Source organism: Equus przewalskii, chromosome 14 (genome assembly GCF_037783145.1).
Source record: "Equus przewalskii isolate Varuska chromosome 14, EquPr2, whole genome shotgun sequence".
NCBI classification, from domain to species: Eukaryota; Metazoa; Chordata; class Mammalia; order Perissodactyla; family Equidae; genus Equus; species Equus przewalskii.
The window spans coordinates 28,130,713-28,149,579 of NC_091844.1; the positions used below are offsets into that span (position 1 = coordinate 28,130,713).

Below are 18,867 nucleotides of genomic sequence, written 5' to 3' on the forward strand. Positions count from 1 at the left end.
AAACTACTCTAATATCCTGTTCCCCATCAAACCTCCACCCACCAGGCTTAGTACCCATTGATGTATAAGTCAGTGTATGAATCAACTTACAATAGTTGCCAAATGGTAATCTTTCTACTTCCATTATTCCCTCTCCATGTATTAGTTGGCTTTCTATTGCAAGGAAGAGTTTTCTCTTCTCCCTGTATTCATTCACGTATGTATTTATTTACATCAGTATGGATTCCTATTTCAGTCAAGGGGTTTGTAATCCATTACTATCATTACTTATTGATACTCAAATATGTCCCAAATTTGGACAGTGGGCATTCCTTTAAAACAGCTTCTGTGTCCTTTGGACATGTCTCCATCATTCTTGGAGCACTTTTTTACTTCCTAGCACTAGAAAATGTTTTGGGCCCATCTTGTACTTTCCTTGGATAAGGGGTGGGAACCAAGGGAGGCCAGGCAGCAGGAACATAGGACTGAAGTTAGACAGAGGCCTCACCAAAGTCATGCCAGAGGAAACTGCTGACGAGGATTTCCCTGCTGGCACAACCACCCACTCCTCATGCAGGTGCAGAGACTATATCATGAAGTCTCCCTGGGTCTTGTTTTCACTCCCTTGAGATCCAAAGTCCATTTGGGAGCATTCCAGTTGGTTGGCTTAGGCTGTGAAGAAGTGGGAAGCAGGAGGAATGTCTTTCTCCAGGTGCCATAAAGAAGGCAGAGCCTCAGCCTACCAATATTGTCCACAGTAGGGGACTGTGTGGAAATAGGAGGAGGATTTTAACACTGGCTGACCAACAACACCTTCCCCAAATACCTTCTTCATAGTTAGGAAACAGAGATACAGATTTAAGCAAAGGAAAAAGTTGGAGAGATTATGCACCAAACCAGTGGCATGCTGGTAAATGTTTAACAAAAGCTACCCAGAAAGAAACAGCCCTGATTGATAGTATTACTATTTCTGTTGTGTAAATACTCCCACCATGGCCAATTTCAAACGTGGTCTCATTGAACAGAGAGTTGGGAAGAGATGTGCAGTAGCTCGCCATTACATGCATAGCATTCCCACCATACAGATACTACGGATGTAAGCAATCCCAAGAGATAATAGGAAAGTGCAGTAAAACAATTAGGAAGTGACGAATTTTGAGTATTCATCACTTTTGCTTTAATATAATTTATTTAGTTGTAAATGTTTATAATTTAATTTTTAATTGAAACTGTGTTTAACAAGTGGAATGCACAATTCTGGAAAATCAGCAGTTGTCTCTCATGAGCCAGTGTGAGTCTTCAGCACGCCAAGGTGCCAAACTGTCTCAGTGTTTTTCTCTGATGGTGGGGAAGGCATGGCTTTATTCATTTATTTTTTACTTTATAGTATTTCTTAAATGGTAGAATTAGGAGTATTTTTTTAAAAAACCATATGTGTGTTTTCAAATAAGAATTTATTTTTTAAAATAAATAGGTCCTCAGAAATTTTGGCCCTTGTTTCTCCACCCTCAGTTGAGAACAGTGTCAGCTGGCTTCTCTGACCCCAGTCACAACCTTCTTCAACTGATTTATGCAAAAGGCTGCCAGATTATAATCTCTAAAATATAACTTTAGTTCTGTCTCCCCTTTCCCAAAATCTTCAGTCACGTTGAGAACAAATTGTCAGGCAGGATTTGAGCTCTACTTCCTTTCCAAATGTCTTCCCTTCCTCCATGTTTTGCCAGGGGTTTTCTGCATTTCATTGGGGGCTCGAAGGGTCTATAGAGAAGACAAGGTGTGAGGCTCCAGCCCCTGCTTCCATCATAGCAGCTCTGATTCTATTCCAGGTAAGATTTCATTTGGGGAACAAAAGCATCCTGTTGCTTAAAAACAAACATTTAAAATGAACCATTTTAGTCCAACTGCATGGCTCATCCCAGTCAAGCATTCTCAAATTTGCATGCTTCCTTTAGGCATCTCCTGTGTTCATTCACTTCAACTGATGTGTATTGAGCACTTCCTATATGCCAGGCACTAGGCATAAAGCAGTGGACAAGACAGACTGTCTTTCCCTGGGGACCTTACAGTTTAGAGGAATGACCATGGATATTTGAATAAATTAAGAGACAATGCTTTTCCTTTTCTTTGCCCTCACTCATCCTTTGAGGTTTATCTCAGAGGCCACTGATTTTGTAAAATCTTTGGATCTGTCTTTCCTACTAACCAGAAGAACTCCCTTCTCCATGTAAATTTTTGCATGTCCACGGTGTTTGTTTGTTTTTTTTTTTTCCTGTCCAGCATCTATTCCCTCACCTTCTGGTAGCAGTACCTGGAACAGTCTTTGGGAAATCACCTCTCCCTCCCCTCCCCTCTCTCTCAGCCCATTGGGTTCCAATTGGTCTCCAGGAGTGGGCAAGTGACCCAGGCCTGGCCACCTGGCACACAGAATCCTCCTTAGCCACCATGATTGGTTCAGGTCTGGTCACCCCTTTGGCTACCGTGATTGGTTTGAGATGGAAAAATGATCCCAAATGGCCCATAGTCAACCCCAGACATGTGTAGGAACTTCAGGAAATGGATGCTCTCTTTCCTGCTGAATTTAAGCCTGAAAGGACATAGACCCAGAATTTTTGGCAACAATCTTGTTATGCTGCGGAAAGTGAAGCCAATATGGAGGACAGTAGAGCTGGACGATGGGAAGAGACAGGATCCTTGTGACATCGAATGCCTGGGTCAAGCCACACCTAAAGCCTGGATATTTTAGTTCCTTAAGCCAATAAATATTCTCTTTTGCTGAAGAAATTTAGCCAGGTTTTCTAAAAGAATATTGAGTAATCTGCCACATCAGAGTAATTCTAACCTGGGCTCTCTAAAGCTGAAGGCTGGTATTTCTCTGGCTTCAGCCCACCTGCTATGAAGGAGCCCCACTCTCTCTCAAGTTCTCCCCAGTGAGTTTTGAAGTCCCCAGGAGACTCCTCATGTGTGGTTGGAAAGCTGATCCTCTGCCATTTCCTTCTCTCCCACTAGGCTCTCTGGGGATGAGGCAGGCCCCCTTTTCCTGCAGATGCCCAGAGGGTAGCCCTCTCTCAGCCATGCAGTAAAGCGGCTGAGAGCGAGCCAATACTGAGGTCCCCAGTATCCTCACCCTCTTAAGGCACTTACGGTCTGGGTCCAGGGAGCTGAGGTCGCTGGTGCCCCATCCAAGGGCACAAAGATGCTGCACCGGCTGCTTTATCTTCATAGCTCCGCTTATGGGGCACTTGCCTTGCGCCAGGCACTATGCTGGGCATTTGACACTCATTCTCATATGTAATCCTCACGGCAACCTGAAGGGGGGAGATAATGACTACATCCTCATTGAACAGATGAGTTCAATGACTGGGCGAAGGGCCCACGGTTAGTAAGTGACAGAACAGGGTTTCAGGACGTGCTTAAGTACTGCCCCATGAATTGTGGCCAATAAGAATGGGCAGGTAGCCGCGGAGGCGAGCCTAAGGAGGGGAGGAGGAAGAAGAAGGGACATTTGGGACTGCAGGAAGTTGAAATGGTGGCTTCGGAAGCTGCTTGGGGATGAGGCTGGGCGCGGTCCCAGGGCCGAGCGAGAGCCGCAGAGCGCCACGCGGCGACCCAGGCGGCTGCGGTATTTTCCGCGCACAGGGAGTCGGGCTTGCCAGGTGGGGGCGGCTGGTGGGCGGGGCTTCGCTGGACCCGCCCCTTGCCCAGGTGAGGCGCCCGAGACCCAGGCCGGAAGGGAGGAAGTGTCTCCTCAGTGCTCGGAGGCGCACAGTGCCCTGGCTGGCGGGCTGGCGGGCCAGGCCTGCTAGGCGCCCCGGGACTGGCCCGGCCGGCCGGGCCTCTGGCGGGGGTGGAGGAGGAGGGTGCCGCGCCCTGCCCGGCCCAGGTGTCGTCTCCGGGGGCGGAGTTTGGGAACCAGGCAGCGGGAGATTCCCGGCCGGACTGGCGGGCGGGCGTCGAGGGACAGAAGCGGACGAGACACGGCAGAGCCGCGCGGCGCGGGGAGTGCGCAGAGTAGGCAAAGGCGCCGAGCCGCCAGCATGTTCTCCCGAAACCACCGGAGCCGGGTCACCGTGGCCAGGGGCTCCGCCCTGGAGATGGAGTTCAAACGCGGCCGCTTCCGACTCAGCCTCTTCAGCGACCCGCCCGAGGTGAGAGCCCCGCGTCCCCGCCTTGCCCTTCGCAGGCTCCCGCAGCCCGGCCGCCTCGGCCGCCCGCCCCCGCCAGTGCGCACGCCGAGGGGCGGAGATGCCGCGGAACGGCTACAGACCGGTGCTTGTTGACTTGAAAAGTAAGGCGCGGACCGTCTGCACGTTAATCGGACCCGCGCCACCCGACACTCCCTGGCCCAGTTGGGATGATTTGCTTCTGCCTGGAAAACTCCAGGTTGGCTCCAATTTAAGGAGTCCCAGGCTCGATTTCCAAAATGTGCCTGGACCCCGGCCCCTCCCGGGCATCCCGGGGCAGAGGGCGGTGGGGAGCTGGGCGGGCTCCAGCAGCTCGGACTCTTGGCCTGCGCGCCCGCTCCTTCGCTGGCCGCCAGCCCCATCCCACAACCTGTCTCAAGCGCCTGGGACAGCCTCCATCATGTCTCCACTTCTAGGCCAGGTCTGCCCCCTTCCCTGAAGCCCTCCCCTGCTGCTCCTCTGTGCCCCTGAAGGGCTGGGAGAGTGTGGGGGGAGTTCCCTTTTAACGATTTGGGGTTATTTCCCACACTCAAACTTTCAGCCTCCTTTCCTAGGGCCTAGGAGGAGGCCAGCCTCTAGTCTGACAATTTCCTCCATAGCCCCCCGCTCTCTACAGTCGTTGTCCAGGTCTGACCCTACCTGTAACTCCCTCGCGAGGGGCTGAAAGGTGTGGGGCTGAGCTACGATCGAGAGGGAGAGTAGTAACCGTAAAGAGGCTGTCCCCAAGGTCAGCTCTCCTTCCCCGCTGGGCCTGGAAAGAGTTAAGTGAGGGGGCCCTCCTCCCGCCCCCCTCTCCCTCGCTGCCCGGATTCCAGGCCTGGCTTCTGCCCTTTCCCCCCAGCCTGCCTGGAACAAAGGCCCTTTCACACTCTGTCCTGGGCCTTCTCTGACTCAGAAGCTAGTGGACCTGGGCGAGAGGGCCTTTGTCGGTCCCGCACAAGCAACTCCGCGTGGGGCCAGCGTGGGGGAGTGAGGGGCGAGGCCCGGGGACCAGGAGGAGGGGCCTGTGAGCTGGGGCCGCCCCCGGGATAAGCCCGGCCTTTGGGGGCCAGTGCTGAGGAGGAGCCGGGGCGGAGCCGCACAAGGCCCGGCCCGCTGCCGAGGAGAGTGTGACTCCGTGGGCCCGGGGTGGAGGGGGGGCAAAGCTGCAGCTGGCTGGGAATCGGGGCTGGTTTCCTGTCTGGAAGGGAAGGGGCCCGCAGAGGGGAGCGGGGGCAGCAGCAGACAGGCACACCCCTGCCTTTCTCCCTCTCCTCCCTTCTGCTGGAAAAGCGAGGTAACTGTGAGCCCAGGGTGGGGCGGGCTGGATGGGGGCCCCAAGTTGGATGAGGTGGCCCTGGGGGTTGGGCTGCGTTATCCCTTTGTCCCCCTCCCTGGGCTCACTCTCCCCTCGAGTCCTTGCCTTCAACTCTCTTCTTCCTTAAACTAAGCCAGAACCCCTCTCAAAGAGCTCCAACCTCCTGACAAACCCCACGACTCCGTAGAACCTGCATGAAACGTCCCCTCCCTGCCCCCTTCCAGCTGTGCCTGCCCCTCACGCCCTACCGGCACACAGATTCTCTGTCTGCCAGGCCAGGGATGTGGGCGGGGGCTGGGGAGGGGCCAGAGACGCAATGAAAGGGCCTTTTTCTTCCACAGCTGGGGGAACAGCTGCCACCAAAGCAAGACTGGACACTTTGTGCCCAGAGCCCCCTCTGCAGCTGGCCGCCCTTCCTGGGACCCTGCTCATCCTCACCTCGCTTTCCTTTGCTGTTATGCCCGGCTCCCGCCAGGGCTCTGGAACAGCGGTAGGCAAGGAAAGTTTGTCACAGCAGCCAGAGGGGTCTAACAGGAGTGCAGAAGGACAGGGGTGGCCTCTACCCTCTGCCCAAGAGCTGCCTCTTTCGAGACCAGGGGAGCAGCGGGAGGAGGGACTGTGGGGGCAGCGTGGTGCGGGCCCACCCCACCCCTCTGGAGGGGTCAACGAGGGAAGGGGCACTGGGGGGCACAGAGATGCAGGACAGATTGCACATCCTGGAGGACCTGAATATGCTCTACATTCGGCAGATGGCGCTCAGCCTGGAGGTAACACCCCCACCCCTGGAGTACACTTCTTCCACATGCATCCCAGCCCAGGTCTCAGCCCTGCCCATCCCTGCTGGGGCTGATGGGGGAGGGCAGGGCCCACTCAAAGTGGAGAGGGACAGGTGGTTCTGTATGCCCTACGTTGGGTGCTATGTGTGGACCCAGGCTCAGTTCTGCCAATCAGAGCATTATGTGGGCAACAGGGTCTTCACACGTATTACTGGAAGCTCTGTGGGTGGGGGTGGATGTGGGTTCTGGGGCCGAAGGCCCCTTTTAGGTATGGGAAGAAGAGAGGAGTCCAATGTGAGAGAGGTTTGCAAGGAAGGATGTGGCCTTACTAGAGAAGGCGACCGGGACTCTGGAGCAGGATGTAAGGATTCTGCTGGCCCTGGAGATGGCAGGGAGCTGTTTTTTTTTTTTTCAAGTTTATTTATTGTTAAACACATTTATTGAACACCTGCTATATGCCAAGCTCTTTTCTAGACCATGAGATACCTCAGTGAACAAGATAGGAAAGGTCCATTCTACTGGGGGAACAGATGATAAACATACAAACACATACATGATCTCACATAGTGAAATTATGGTGAAAACAGGGGGATGTAACAAACATCAGGTAGGGGAGGCAGCATTAGATGTGGAGGTCAGTGGAGACCTCTGTGAGGAGAACGTTGAGCTGAGACCAGAGGATATGAAGATATGTGAAGATTGAAGGAAGGGCTTTCCAGACAGAGGGCATAGCAAGGGCAAAGGCCCTTAACTGGGATGAGTTCTGGTTCTGGTGTGGCTGGAAGACAGTAGTTGCGGTCGAGCTCATGGGCAGAGGCCAGGTTATGCAGGGCCTTGAAGGACAGGACGAAACACTTAGATTTTTCTGTGAGTGTGATACTGGCCCATGGAAGGGTCTTAGGCAGGAGGATGACACATCTAATGTTTTAAAATGACGGCTGCTGTGGAGAATGGGCTAGGCTGCAGTGGGCTGGGAGAGAGGAGGTTTGGCAAGAAAGGTGGCAGAAGACCACCAGGTAGGAGGTTGTTACCACCCTAGAGAAGTGAGCCTGGTGTTATGGATTAAAGCGCTCATGGTGGAGACTGGGAGAAGCGGGTGGGCTTCAGACGGTGGTGGGAGATCTGAAAGGGCTTGCCAATGGATTGGACGTGAGGGGTGAGGCAAAGATTGACTCCAGGGTGAGTCCTAGGTATGTGGCTGAGCGACTGGGCAGTGTGGCCATTTCCTGAGATGGGGAAGATGGAAGAAGCGGTAGAAGTGACCGTCTGGACTAGGCAGGGGGTGGCTTCTGAGGGAGGTCAGACAGAACAGTAAAAAATCTAGATCAGGAGTGGCAATTTCTTGTATGTGTTACCCGTGCCGCCTGCAGCCCTGCCCCCATCCCTGGATCATAGTAGACATTACTAGTCAATCATGGCACTCTTTACCAACAAGCCCAGCTGTGGCCTCAGAATCTTTATGAACTCAAGCTTGGCCATAAATTGTGCAGGTTGTGTCCTTCACAAGGCGCCGCAAGGCAGAGGTAGGAGTCCTGGCCTGGGTTCGGGCTGCATGAGGAAGGGGGGTCCTTTTATCTAACCTGTTTGCCTGGAGAGGGCCATCTTTTTTAATGCACAGAAAAGGTGCCCAGTGAGCCTGCTGGGATTCTGACAGTACCTATTATCCTGTGTTGGCACAAGAGGTAAAATTTATTTGCCATCCCTAGTCCTCTGCACTGTCTATGTTACGAGTTACATGTGGCTATTTAAATTTAAAATTTATTAATTAAAATGAAATTTAAACTTTAGTTCCTTAGTTGTTCTAGCGACATTGCAAGTGTTTGATGGCTACTGAACATTTCCATCATCACGGAAGATTTTATGGGACGGAACCGATCTAGGTATTGAAATGTGTAACTTCTGCATCCCTCCATGTCATTTTTCTTCAGAGGAGCTCTGCCCACATTCTGGGGCAGAGGACAGGCAGAGATTTCACTTTCGTCACCTCTCCTTCCGCCATGGGCTGCAGGTGCTGTGTTCTTTCTCCAGGAAGCTCAGCAGTTCCCCCACCCTCCTTCTCAAAAGAGAGGCCCACTGATGTTTCAGGGATTAGCAAGAGAGGTAGTCTGGAAGAGTAAATCCAAGAAGACTTTCTGGAGGAGGCAACTTAAGCTGCAAGTAAAGGGCAGGTGGGAGTGAGAGAAAGGTGGTTTTTAAATACGTGCTGAGGCCAGGTGGAGGTCAGACTTTCCCATTTAATCCTCAAATAGTGCTGTGAAGGAGGTGTGATACTCCCCAGTTTACAAACTGAGGCTCCCAGAGTTTAAGTTCTCACAACTAGTCAGGTTCCTAAGCCAGGATTTGAACTAAGCCCTGGTTAGAGATTCTGAAGGGAACAGAAGGTGATGAGAAGCAGAGCAGGAAGTCAGGGACAGAAGAGAGTGGGAGGGACGGGAAAGGATGTCCACAGAGGGCCTAATGTGTACCGGGGCTTCTGCCCATGACTCATCCTCCTTCAGCCCCTTGGGCCCTGACCCAGGTCGGCCTGACATCCAGCTCTGGGCACTTTCCCAGGAGTCTGGTGAAAACGCTGCCTGCCTGGGGAGATGTGGGTGGGGAGGGGGCGGCAAGAAGCTGTCCCTGCGGTGGGGAGATGAGGGCAAAGCACAGGGATCCAGAGCCCACAGCAGAATTCCTGAGATGCCCTGCCCACGGGGTGGGAGCGGGGATTCCTAGGGCGCTCTCTGCCGTGGAGCCGTGGGAGAGTGGATTTGGGGCCAGAGGGCGGCGGGTGGGGAGTAGCGAGGGGTTTCTGGGCCCTCAGTCCGGCTCATCCAGGCTGGGCTTGGGGACTTCTCTCTGGTCCCAGTTATTCCAATTTATACACTGTCTTCCTCCCCCATGCTCTGGGGCAAGGGGTGACCTTGGAGGGCAACCGCAATGCAGGAGGGGCCTCCCGGCCTCCTGCAGCCCGAGCGCGGCGCTGAGGCCCGGAGCCCTTTCTTGGGCGGTGTGGGAGCCCCCGGAGGTACTGTCGCGGCGCGACTGGGTCTCTGTGGTCGAGCCACCGGAGCTCGGAGTCTAGCCCAGCAGGGACCACCCGCGTCCTAGAGCCCTTCGGCGGCTCTCGCGGCAGTTGGGAGCTGATGTCACCGGCGCCCTGAGCGCCGCGGGCGGGGGCGGCTGTGCGGGCACCGGGTCCCGCCGGCTCCCCGGACCCCGCGCGCTGCCTGCGTTGGCACCGCGCGCGCAATGGACAGGGCTAGGGAAGGATCCGTGAGTGCTGGGGCCGCGACCAGAAGGCCAGCCAGGACACCTCTGTGTCTCCTCCTCCTCTGCTCTCACCCCTTTGGGGTGTTTGTAGTAGAAGCTGGATGCAGAATGGGATGGGGAGTTGGCAAGCAACGAAGCATAGCAGAGGTGGGACCCCGGTGCAGGCAGACATAGCGGGGTGGAGGAAGCTGTGTAGTCTGGGAGGGCTTCCTGGTGGAGGCGGCGTTGGGATTGGGTTGGCCTAATTCTGAAGGGTCAGGAAGGGAAACAGGTGGATAGTGCTGGGGAAGGGGGGTGATGAGACTCTGGCATAAGCCAGGAATAAATAGTGAAGGAAGAATCTGCAGGGAGGCTGGGCAAGGCTTTTGGAAGCAGAAATTTAGGGTATTCAGATCTTGGAGGCTTGAAGGCTGGAGCCACCAGGGACAGAAGCAAGGGCAAAGGGTGTGGAAGAGAGGTGGCATGAGGGAGATGACAGGTTTTGGGTGGTCACATTCACCCCCCACTTCCAGCCTGGTGGTTCCACTTGGCTTGCCTCCTGAACTGATGTGTACACTGTCTCAGGGTTAGTCTTCTACCTCCTCTCTGAAGCCTTCCCCATCACCTCAGCCAGAAGCTAACAGTCTGTTTCCTGTGAGGGTGTTTAGGCCATGACATGGCACTTATGGAGCAGCCATTAGTGTCTGCATCTCTCACCTCTCAGCTGGATGTGAAATGTGGAGCTGTGGACAGCACAAGGATGCTGCAGTGTTTGTCGGGTGAATGCTGCTGCTGCCCAAGTAGCATCATTAAAATAAGCATCCTCACCTTCATGTATAGCATGTTGGGGGCACTGCGCTAAGTGCTTCACGTTCCTGTCTCACTAATGCCTCACAACCGCAGGATGCGGGGACTGCTTCTGTCCTCATTTTACTGATGGAGAAACAGAGGCTTAGGGAGGTTCAGTAAATTGCCCGGTGCTTTTAAAATAAATTTATTTCCATCTTCTCAAGACTGGCAGGGCTGTGACTCAGACCCAGTTTTGTTTTATGTTGAACCGGTGCTCTCACTCTCTGCTCTGTGCCAAGACCTCCACAACTCCTTTCTGAGCAAATGTTTCTGAGAATCCTGGTGCCTCTCCCAGTGCCCCCTCTCTGGCCCTTACACAAAGCCTGCTCAGCCCCTCACTCCTGACCTCCTGCTTCACCTGCCTTCTTCTTCTCATTCTTTGCCTCCGTCTTCAGCTCCCAAGCTCAGAGGGCCAGCAGGTGGCAGATCCCCTAATTTGGGGTGTGTACGAGAGTCTGTGCAGCACGGGTGAACTCTGTAGGTGGTATGCTCCCTCTCCACTGATCCCTTGCCAACTAGATGTCCACCCTCATCACTTGAGTCTTTCGGGTAACCCAGGCTGGGCTGTGCTATCCGTGGCCATTCCCTTTAGCTGGTGGTTCTCAGCCCTGGCTGTATCTCAGAATCACTTGGGGAATTTTCAAAAAAATGAACATGCCTCACTCTCAGAGATTCTTATTCTGCAAGTCTGAGGTGGAGCCTGGTAATTTTTTTTTAACTTAGAAGATTTAATTTTTTAAAAAGGTAACAATTTCCAATAGTACAGTAGTAGAGTAGGATATGTATATAAATAAAGTATCTTAAATCTGTTTTCTATTCCTGGCTCCCAGTCCTGCAACCACTATTTTATGCCTATCTATGTATATGTATATGCATGAATATATATATACATGCATTGCTTAATGACGTAGACACTTTCTGAGAAATGCATCGTTAGGCGATTTTGTCATTTTGCAAACATCACAGAGTGTATTTACACAGACCTAGATGGTATAGCCTACTACACACCTAGGCTCTATGGTACTAATCTTATGAGACCACTGTCGTATATGCAGTCTGTTGACTGAAGTGTTGTTGCGGCACATGACCATATCACACACAAATGGTAGCATGCTATAATACTGTTACGCTTTCTTTTCTCACTTTATGTATTTTGAAGATTGTTTCACAGCTGCACACATGTCCACCTCACTCTTTAATGTCTGCAATATTCCATATTTCATGGTGAAGATGTCCTGTAGCTTATTTGACCAATGCCCTATTGAAAGGCTTTTCATCTTAGTATTTAAAACAATGCTGCTGTGAATATTTTTGTATATATGGCTTTGCCCATATGTTTGTATTTGTAGGAGAAACTCCTAGATATTGGATAGCTGGATCAAAGGATATGTAAATTTGTAGTTTTCATAGATTTTTCTAAATTGCCTCAAAAGAGGTTGAAGGAATTTTTTTTTTAAAGATTGGCACCTGAGCTAACATCTGTTGCCAATCTTATTTTTTTTCCTTCTTCTTCTCCCCGAAGGCCCCAATACATAGCTGTACATTCTAGTTGTAGGTCCTTCTGGTTGTGGCATGTGGGACGCCGCCTCAGCATGGCCTGAGTGGCGCTATGTCCACGCCCAGGATCTGAATCAGCGAAACCTTGGACCACAGAAGCGGAGCACGTGAACTTAGCCACTGGGCCACAAGGCCGGCCCCAGGCTGAAGGAATTTAAACTCCCCCCATCAAATGCACAACAGCATCTATAGTTTTACAAAGCTTCTCTGGTTATTCTTGGGCAGCTGAGGTTGAGACTCAACCTTCGCTCTTGAGTTGCCTGAGACATAAGTTTCTTATCAGTTTCTCCTGGGCCACAGCCCACTTGGGGACTGGAGGGTGCTTCCACCTGTCCCCTGACTGACATTTCCTTCTTATCCTTTTCCCCACTCTGGCTAGGACACAGAGTTGCAGAGAAAGCTAGACCATGAGATTCGGATGAGGGAAGGGGCCTGCAAGCTGCTGGCGGCCTGCTCCCAGCGTGAGCAGGCTCTGGAGGCCACCAAGAGCCTGCTGGTGTGCAACAGCCGCATTCTCAACTACATGGGCGAGCTGCAGCGACGCAAGGAAGCGCAGGTGCTGGGGAAGACAGGCCGGCGGTGAGCAATGGGGAGGCAAGGCCTTAGGAGGGGTAGTGGTGCAGCGTGCATTTATATGTGGAGTATGGACCATCCTGAAGATGACCTCCCCGTGAAGCCCTGTCAGGGGCCTGGAAGACACCTTGGTGTTTTACTAGTGCAGTGTGCTACCCAGAGGTGCACTAGTGAGTAGCTAGGAACGCCAGTGCATCTGGTGAAAGGCTGGCAGTCTGAGGGGTAGTTATGCAAAAGCATGACTTTACTAAGCCCCACCTGTGATCTGATGAGGCTGGCTGGCTGGTTTCTAGAAAGCCAGTTTTCTCAAAGCCAGTTCATCAAATGGTCAATTTGCTGAATGCCCAATTTACTACAAACTGACAATAGTTCATTATCCCTGGGGTTCACCATCAGAGGCAGGGATTGGGAAGTGAATAATAAAAAAAACATTTAAGGCAAAGCCTACCCCTTCACATAAATTAGATTGTGCATTCTAAAAGGGCTCAGCTTCTAGATGTGAAACAAAATCTACAATGACATTGGACTCTGCTGATCTGACAAATCTAGTGAAATGGTTGAGGCGATGCTGTGGTAAAACTAAAAGGTTGGAGAAAATATTTGACAAGTTGATTATTCTGAGAATTGGCCATTTTTGGTAAATTGGTCATCTGGAGAATTGGTTTCTGGCAAAGTGGCCTGCTTGACCCCACAAGGTGGAGTGGGGAGAAGGTCCCATCTCCTCACTGGTGTGGTGCCCATACCAGCTCAGCCATGAAGACTAACACAAGGAGAGGGTGCCAGGAGCCCTCCAGAGCTCACCTATGAAGGCAGAACACCCACTCTACGGCTGCCCCATAAAGCTAAAGGAAGGGCAAGCAGGGGGACAGCTTCTACTGTGAGTTTAGTTTCCTGAGAGGCAGTCATCGACAGGCTCTGTGTGGCCCCAGTCCCCACACGCAGCCCAGACAGTGTGATCTGAGGTTCACCCCAAGTCCCTGACAGCTAAACACATGGCCATCAGTGCCACTACATCAGGCCCTACTAAGTCGCTAGTTACATTAGTGGCACTATGAATTAGGATGGATAAACCATCACCTTAGGAGAGGGACACATGCTTGGTGAGACCTGGTGCTGGGGGGAGAGGAGGAAGGCTGGGTGCCTGGGGCCCTGCAGGGGGGATGGGGAACTTGGGGCACTGGGAAGGCTCAGCATGTCTACTCAGGAGAGCAAGCAGAAAGCAAAGCTTGGGGGGAGGGCAGGAGAGAGGTCTGTGGCAAATGGAACACAAATATTCCCTGGTTGGGTTTTCTCCTTTCATCAAACACTGGTTAGCTTGATTTTCCGAGGGATCCAGTACCCTCTTATTTCAAAGAAGCCATGAGATGGAGACGAGCTGCCTCCCTTATTGTTAAAAAGAAAGCCTGCAAACCCCTCTAAGCCTGGGGTTTAATGGAGCAGAGCCCTTGGACAGGAGTCTCTGGGCACCTGTCCCCTTAAGGCCCCACTTGTCCCTGGCAGGGGTCTGGGCAGGTGGTCAGGGAGGGTGCTTGGAGGGGAGGAGCCCCTAGCTTGTATTATGTGTGTGACCAATCTTGCCTCTAGTGTCTCCAAGCCCAGCACCCCCTGGGTTCAGTCGGTAACTCTCCCTAACAGTTCCTTAGCCCTGCCATGGCAGTCTGGCTGGGGACCTGGGGGTCCTAGAGCCCTTGGGAACTGGAGCCAGGGGGAGTAGCATCACGAGGCCAGGCTAGGATGATGTGATTTGCCCACAGGCCTTCTGACAGTGGGCCACCCGCTGAGCGCTCCCCCTGCCGCGGCCGGGTCTGCATCTCTGGTAAGAAGCACAACCACCCCAGCCGCTGGCACTCCTTGCCCAACCATAAGACCTCCTGCCCCATCTCAACATCTATTCCTACCCCTCTGCCCCGTAGACCTCCGGATTCCACTCATGTGGAAGGACACAGAATATTTCAAGAACAAAGGCGGTGAGTTCCACATATGCTGGGACGAATTCAGAGGGGTGACTCTGAGGTTGGGGGCTCCTGTGGGGCAGTCTTTACCAGTTGGCCCTCTTTGTCCCCAGACTTGCACCGCTGGGCTGTGTTCCTGCTGCTGCAGCTAGGGGAACACATTCAGGACACAGAGATGATCCTGGTGGATAGGACCCTCACTGACATCTCCTTTCAGAACAGTGTGCTCTTGTGAGTACCGCATCCCTGTGGCTCCCTCCTTTCTCCACTCTGCTCCAATTCTCGGATGAGGCAGCTACAAGGGAGGAGGAGGAGAGGGAGATGGGCCTTCCTGGAGAGCTGTTCTGCTGTTCTGTACTTTCACATCCATCCTCTAGCCTACTCCATCCTCCCTAACCGCCCCCCTGACCCCACCCCACAATATTCCTGGACTTCCCCAGGACCATCCTCTTTTCTTCCTCCCACATTCTTATAGCTCTGAGGCAGGGCCAGACTTTGAACTGCGGCTGGAGCTGTATGGGGCCTGCATGGAAGAGGAGGGGGCCCTGGTTGGCGCCCCCAAGAGGCTTGCCACCAAACTCAGCAGCTCCCTGGGCCGCTCCTCAGGGAGGCGTGTCCGGGCATCGCTGGAGAGTGCTGGGGGTTCGGGGAGCAGTCCCATCCTGCTCCCCACCCCGACTGTGGGGTAAGGCCTTGCATTCCCCCACCGCCCTCAGCTGCCTGTATCCTGACCACAGGTGACCTCTGAGCTGTCTTGTGCATGCAGAACCTATTTTGCACTGCTGCCAGGACCAATAGGAATGCAAGGAGAGCTAGGCCCCAGGGTTTTCAGTTTTTTTGCAGCAGCAATACAGCTTATGTAGATAGAACAGAGCACCCTGGTTGGAGCACAGTAGCCTGGACCCTGCAGTTTGCCTCCAGGTGCCTGAAGGGACCCGGTGGAACCACTGGACCTCTGAGGAGCAGTTTGAGAATCTCTAGGATAATGAACAGAATGCTGATTCTGGAGACAGACGTGGGTTCGAATTTCAGCTCTACCACCTACCAGCCATAAATTATGGGCAGATTTCTTAAATTCTCTAAGCCTCAAGCTGCTTCATCTATAACTAAAGAATGCCACCAACCTCACAGGGCTGTTGGGGGAATACAGTGGGGTAACATCTTTAAAGCACAGGATGCAGCACTTAGCAGGAGCTCAGTAAATGTTTGTTTCAGCTGCTGTGGGGGAGGCAAGCTGGTTTTCTGTGGGGCAGCCTGATCAATGGAACAGACCTGCTCAGCCCTTCCAGCCCCTGCCGTCTAACACTCCCCTCCCCTGGCTGAGGCCCACTGCTCTATCTGTCCTGTAGTGGTCCTCGTTACCACCTCTTGGCTCACACCACGCTCACCCTGGCAGCAGTGCAAGATGGGTTCCGCACACACGACCTCACCCTCGCCAGCCACGGTGAGTATGTGTGTGCGTGGAGGATGCTGGATGGTGAGAAGAGGAGCCTTGGATGGTCCTCTTCGCATTCCTCACCTCATCCTGCACTTCCTTCTCCCCAGAAGAGAACCCTGCCTGGCTGCCCCTTTACGGTAGCGTGTGTTGCCGCCTGGTGGCTCAGCCTCTCTGCATGACTCAGCCTACCGCCACTGGTACCCTCAGGGTGCAGGTGAGGGGGTCTTGAGGAGTGGAAGGGAACAGGGAGAAGGCAGAGGAGAGCTGGAACACCTAGGAATCAAAGGACTATTGAAAACTCAAGATCTGGATGGAGGAAGGAGGGGTATGGCAACATGAGAGGAGGATCAGACAGGAGGGCGGGTTGAAAGCAGCAGATTCTTGATGGGGGCTGGGAAGAAGGGTGTTGGGGGGTGTGATTCCCCCAGGAAACCTGGAGTCATTTATGCAGCAAGCTGGGGAGCTGCAGGACTGGGCGCGAGTGCATGGAGTCCTGAAAGGCACAAACCTCTTCTGTTACCGGCAACCTGAAGACTTGGATACTGGGGAAGAGCCGCTGTTTACTATTGCGATCAACAAGGTGACGGGTCCCCTGGTGGTGAAGCCACCAGGTGCCAGGCCAGGGCGCCTCTCCTTCAGGCCCCAGGAGGGTGGGCAGAGACCTCAGTGAGATCAAAGCTAGCCTCCTGCTCCTAACAGCATCACAACCAGCTTCAGGGCCAGGAATCCTGAGGGGACCATATTCTCCACTAGCATCAATGGATAAGGATCATCCTTTCTACTCACCAGCCTCAGCCCCTGCCAAGTCTCAGAGGGGGTTCTACAGCCAGTCTAGGATTGTTCATCCTCCTTCCATCTTTCCCCTCAGATTCCAATCTGTATCTACTTCACTTTTCCTGGTTTTCTCTCCCAACCCAAGTCCATGACCCTGCTTTGCTCCCTAGCCCTTTTGCTGGCTCTCCTGCCAGCTTTTATGGAAGTGCTGAGGGACCTTAGGCCTCAGCATTCCTGCCTGCCTCTGTGCCTTCCCCACCTTGCTCAATCCCTCTTTCCTTGTCTCCATCTGCTCCTCTTTCCCCAAGGACCATCTGTCTCATCCCTAGTCCTTTCCTGCCATTCCTTCCCACTCTGGTCAGTAGGAGGCAAATGAGAGGGCTTGGTGAAAGCCCCACAAGCTCCTCCTCCTAAGGCAAGGAGGTTCAAGTTGCCTGATGTCACTGCTGACTGCTGTGACCAAGGTGGAGGTGGAAGCAGACCCCTTCTTTCTCCTGCAGGAGACTCGAGTCCGGGCAGGGGACCTAGACCAGGCCGCAGGCCGGCCCTTCACTCTGAGCATCAGTAACCAGTATGGGGAGGACGAGGTGACACACACCCTTCAGACAGAGAGTCGGGGAGCCCTGCAGAGCTGGATGGAGGCTCTGTGGCAGCTTTTCTTTGATATGAGTAAGAGCACAGGGCTGGACTGAACCTTTGGGAGGGACTGGGGTTTCTTATTTTTACCAAAGGCTTCAATTTCAAGAATGTGTGGAAGAGAATGTAGCAGGGGAGAGGGCAGCCTGGCCCTCTCTCAGTCCTTCCCCTCCCCACCCCCAACCAATGCTCCCCCTTCAGGTCAGTGGAAGCAGTGCTGTGATGAAGTCATGAAAATTGAAACCCCCGCTCCCCGGAAACCACCCCAAGTCCTGGCCAAGCAGGGGTCCTTGTACCATGAGACGGGTGAGTGAAAGTGCACTCCGGGAACCTGATGGGAAGTGGGTGGGGGCTTCAAGGGAACCCAGATGATGGAAGCAGAGAGAAAGCACACTTGGGCTAGGGCAGAGCTCCGGAGGTCCAAGTCCCACCCAGTCCTTTTGTATTCCTTTCTCTTCTCACTCTTCTTAGAACCACCTCCACCAAAGTTCAAAACGAAACCCCAAAGAACCAGATTCATTTCATGGATTTCTTTCCTAATTTTTTTTTTTCCTGTTTCCCTTTCTGCATGCGGATTCCTGTCTCTTCCTCTGACCCTTCACTTGCCTGGCACTGCTTTCATTTTCCTCCTCTTTCTTGATTTCTTCACCCACTTTTGTGAAACCTCTCACCCCTGTCCACCCTGCCCCCCACATCCCATAGTCTTATCAGAGCCCACGGCTCCAGGTGGCCCAGGTGAGGGGCTGCTCCTGCAGGATAATGCAGTCTCGGCTGAGATCCGGGCTTTGCTTTCCTCCTATTACAGCGACAGGTGATGTTCAGGGCTGGGTAGGCCTGGGGCCTAATCTCTGACTAGCCCCCTCCCCTCAACCCTTTCCTGGTGCCACAGCTATTGAGCCGCTGGATGACATCGCAGCGGTGACAGACATCCTGGCCCAGCGGGAGGGCGCAAGGCTGGAGACGCCCCCACCCTGGCTAGTGATGTTTACAGAGCAGCCTGCCCTGCCTAGTCCCTGCTCGCCTGCTTCAGTGGCCCCAGCCCCAGCCCGGACCCACCCCCTGCCCTGGGGGCGACCCCGAACGTTCTCCCTGGACGCTGTCCCCCCAGACCACTCCCTTGGGGCTTCCTGCTCGGTGGCCCCTCTTCCCCAGCAGCGATCCCCACGGTCCAGAGGACTCTGCAGCAAAGGCCCGCCCCGCACTTGGCTCCAGTCACCAGTGTGAGAGAGAAGGGTGCTGGCAACAGGATCTGGCCAGAAGAGGAGATGACCTATGTGCAGTTGGGCTCTGGACATGGCGCTGTCTTTAGCAGGTTGGCCAGCTTGGCCTCCCCTTCTTCTGCTGGACTGGGAGTAGGCTGGGGAGGGGGAACAGAAGCCCCTCTTAAGCTGTGGTTGCCATGGTGCTGAGGGACTCATTCCCGGGGCTGGCTGGGACCCCCTGAACCCTTCTTGGGAGAAAACTGGAACCAACCCTGGCCTACCTCCCTGCACTAACCAGCTTTGAGGATGGCACTGAAGAGCCTGGGAGGAAATGCACCTCCCCTGTGACTCCCACATCAACCATTAAAGTTATTTAACAGCAGCCCTCACCTGGTTCTTGAGGACAGATCGTCTCTCTGCTT

At 53.5% G+C, this 18,867-nt stretch overlaps 1 protein-coding gene and 1 long non-coding RNA gene across 8 annotated transcripts; one reads left to right on the forward strand and one right to left on the reverse strand.

Moving 5' to 3' along the window:
- Nucleotides 1-1,149: 1,149 nt before the first annotated feature.
- On the reverse strand, nt 1,150-4,965 carry LOC139075517 (uncharacterized). The gene is made up of 3 exons (XR_011525958.1): nt 4,800-4,965; nt 3,121-3,284; nt 1,150-1,841 (listed from the first exon to the last, which is right to left on the reverse strand). It is a non-coding gene; the product is annotated as an uncharacterized lncRNA (long non-coding RNA).
- Nucleotides 3,465-18,827, forward strand: RTKN (rhotekin). Of its 7 annotated transcripts, none has more exons than XM_008530336.2 (13): nt 5,239-5,436; nt 5,799-6,224; nt 12,250-12,449; nt 14,198-14,259; nt 14,357-14,410; nt 14,509-14,626; nt 14,871-15,080; nt 15,745-15,839; nt 15,941-16,047; nt 16,285-16,413; nt 17,108-17,276; nt 17,445-17,549; nt 18,133-18,827. In XM_008530336.2, exons 2-13 carry the CDS (start codon nt 6,153-6,155, stop codon nt 18,465-18,467), a joined length of 1,656 nt encoding a protein of 551 aa, XP_008528558.1. In that variant the 5' UTR covers nt 5,239-5,436; nt 5,799-6,152; the 3' UTR covers nt 18,468-18,827. The 7 variants fall into 7 exon arrangements, with proteins under 7 accessions (XP_008528556.1, XP_070428434.1, XP_070428433.1 ...); XM_070572335.1 differs by having other exon boundaries at nt 5,268-5,436; nt 17,946-18,827; XM_008530334.2 differs by lacking the exons at nt 5,239-5,436; nt 5,799-6,224 and adding an exon at nt 3,465-4,124.
- The last annotated feature ends 40 nt before the right edge of the window (nt 18,828-18,867 follow it).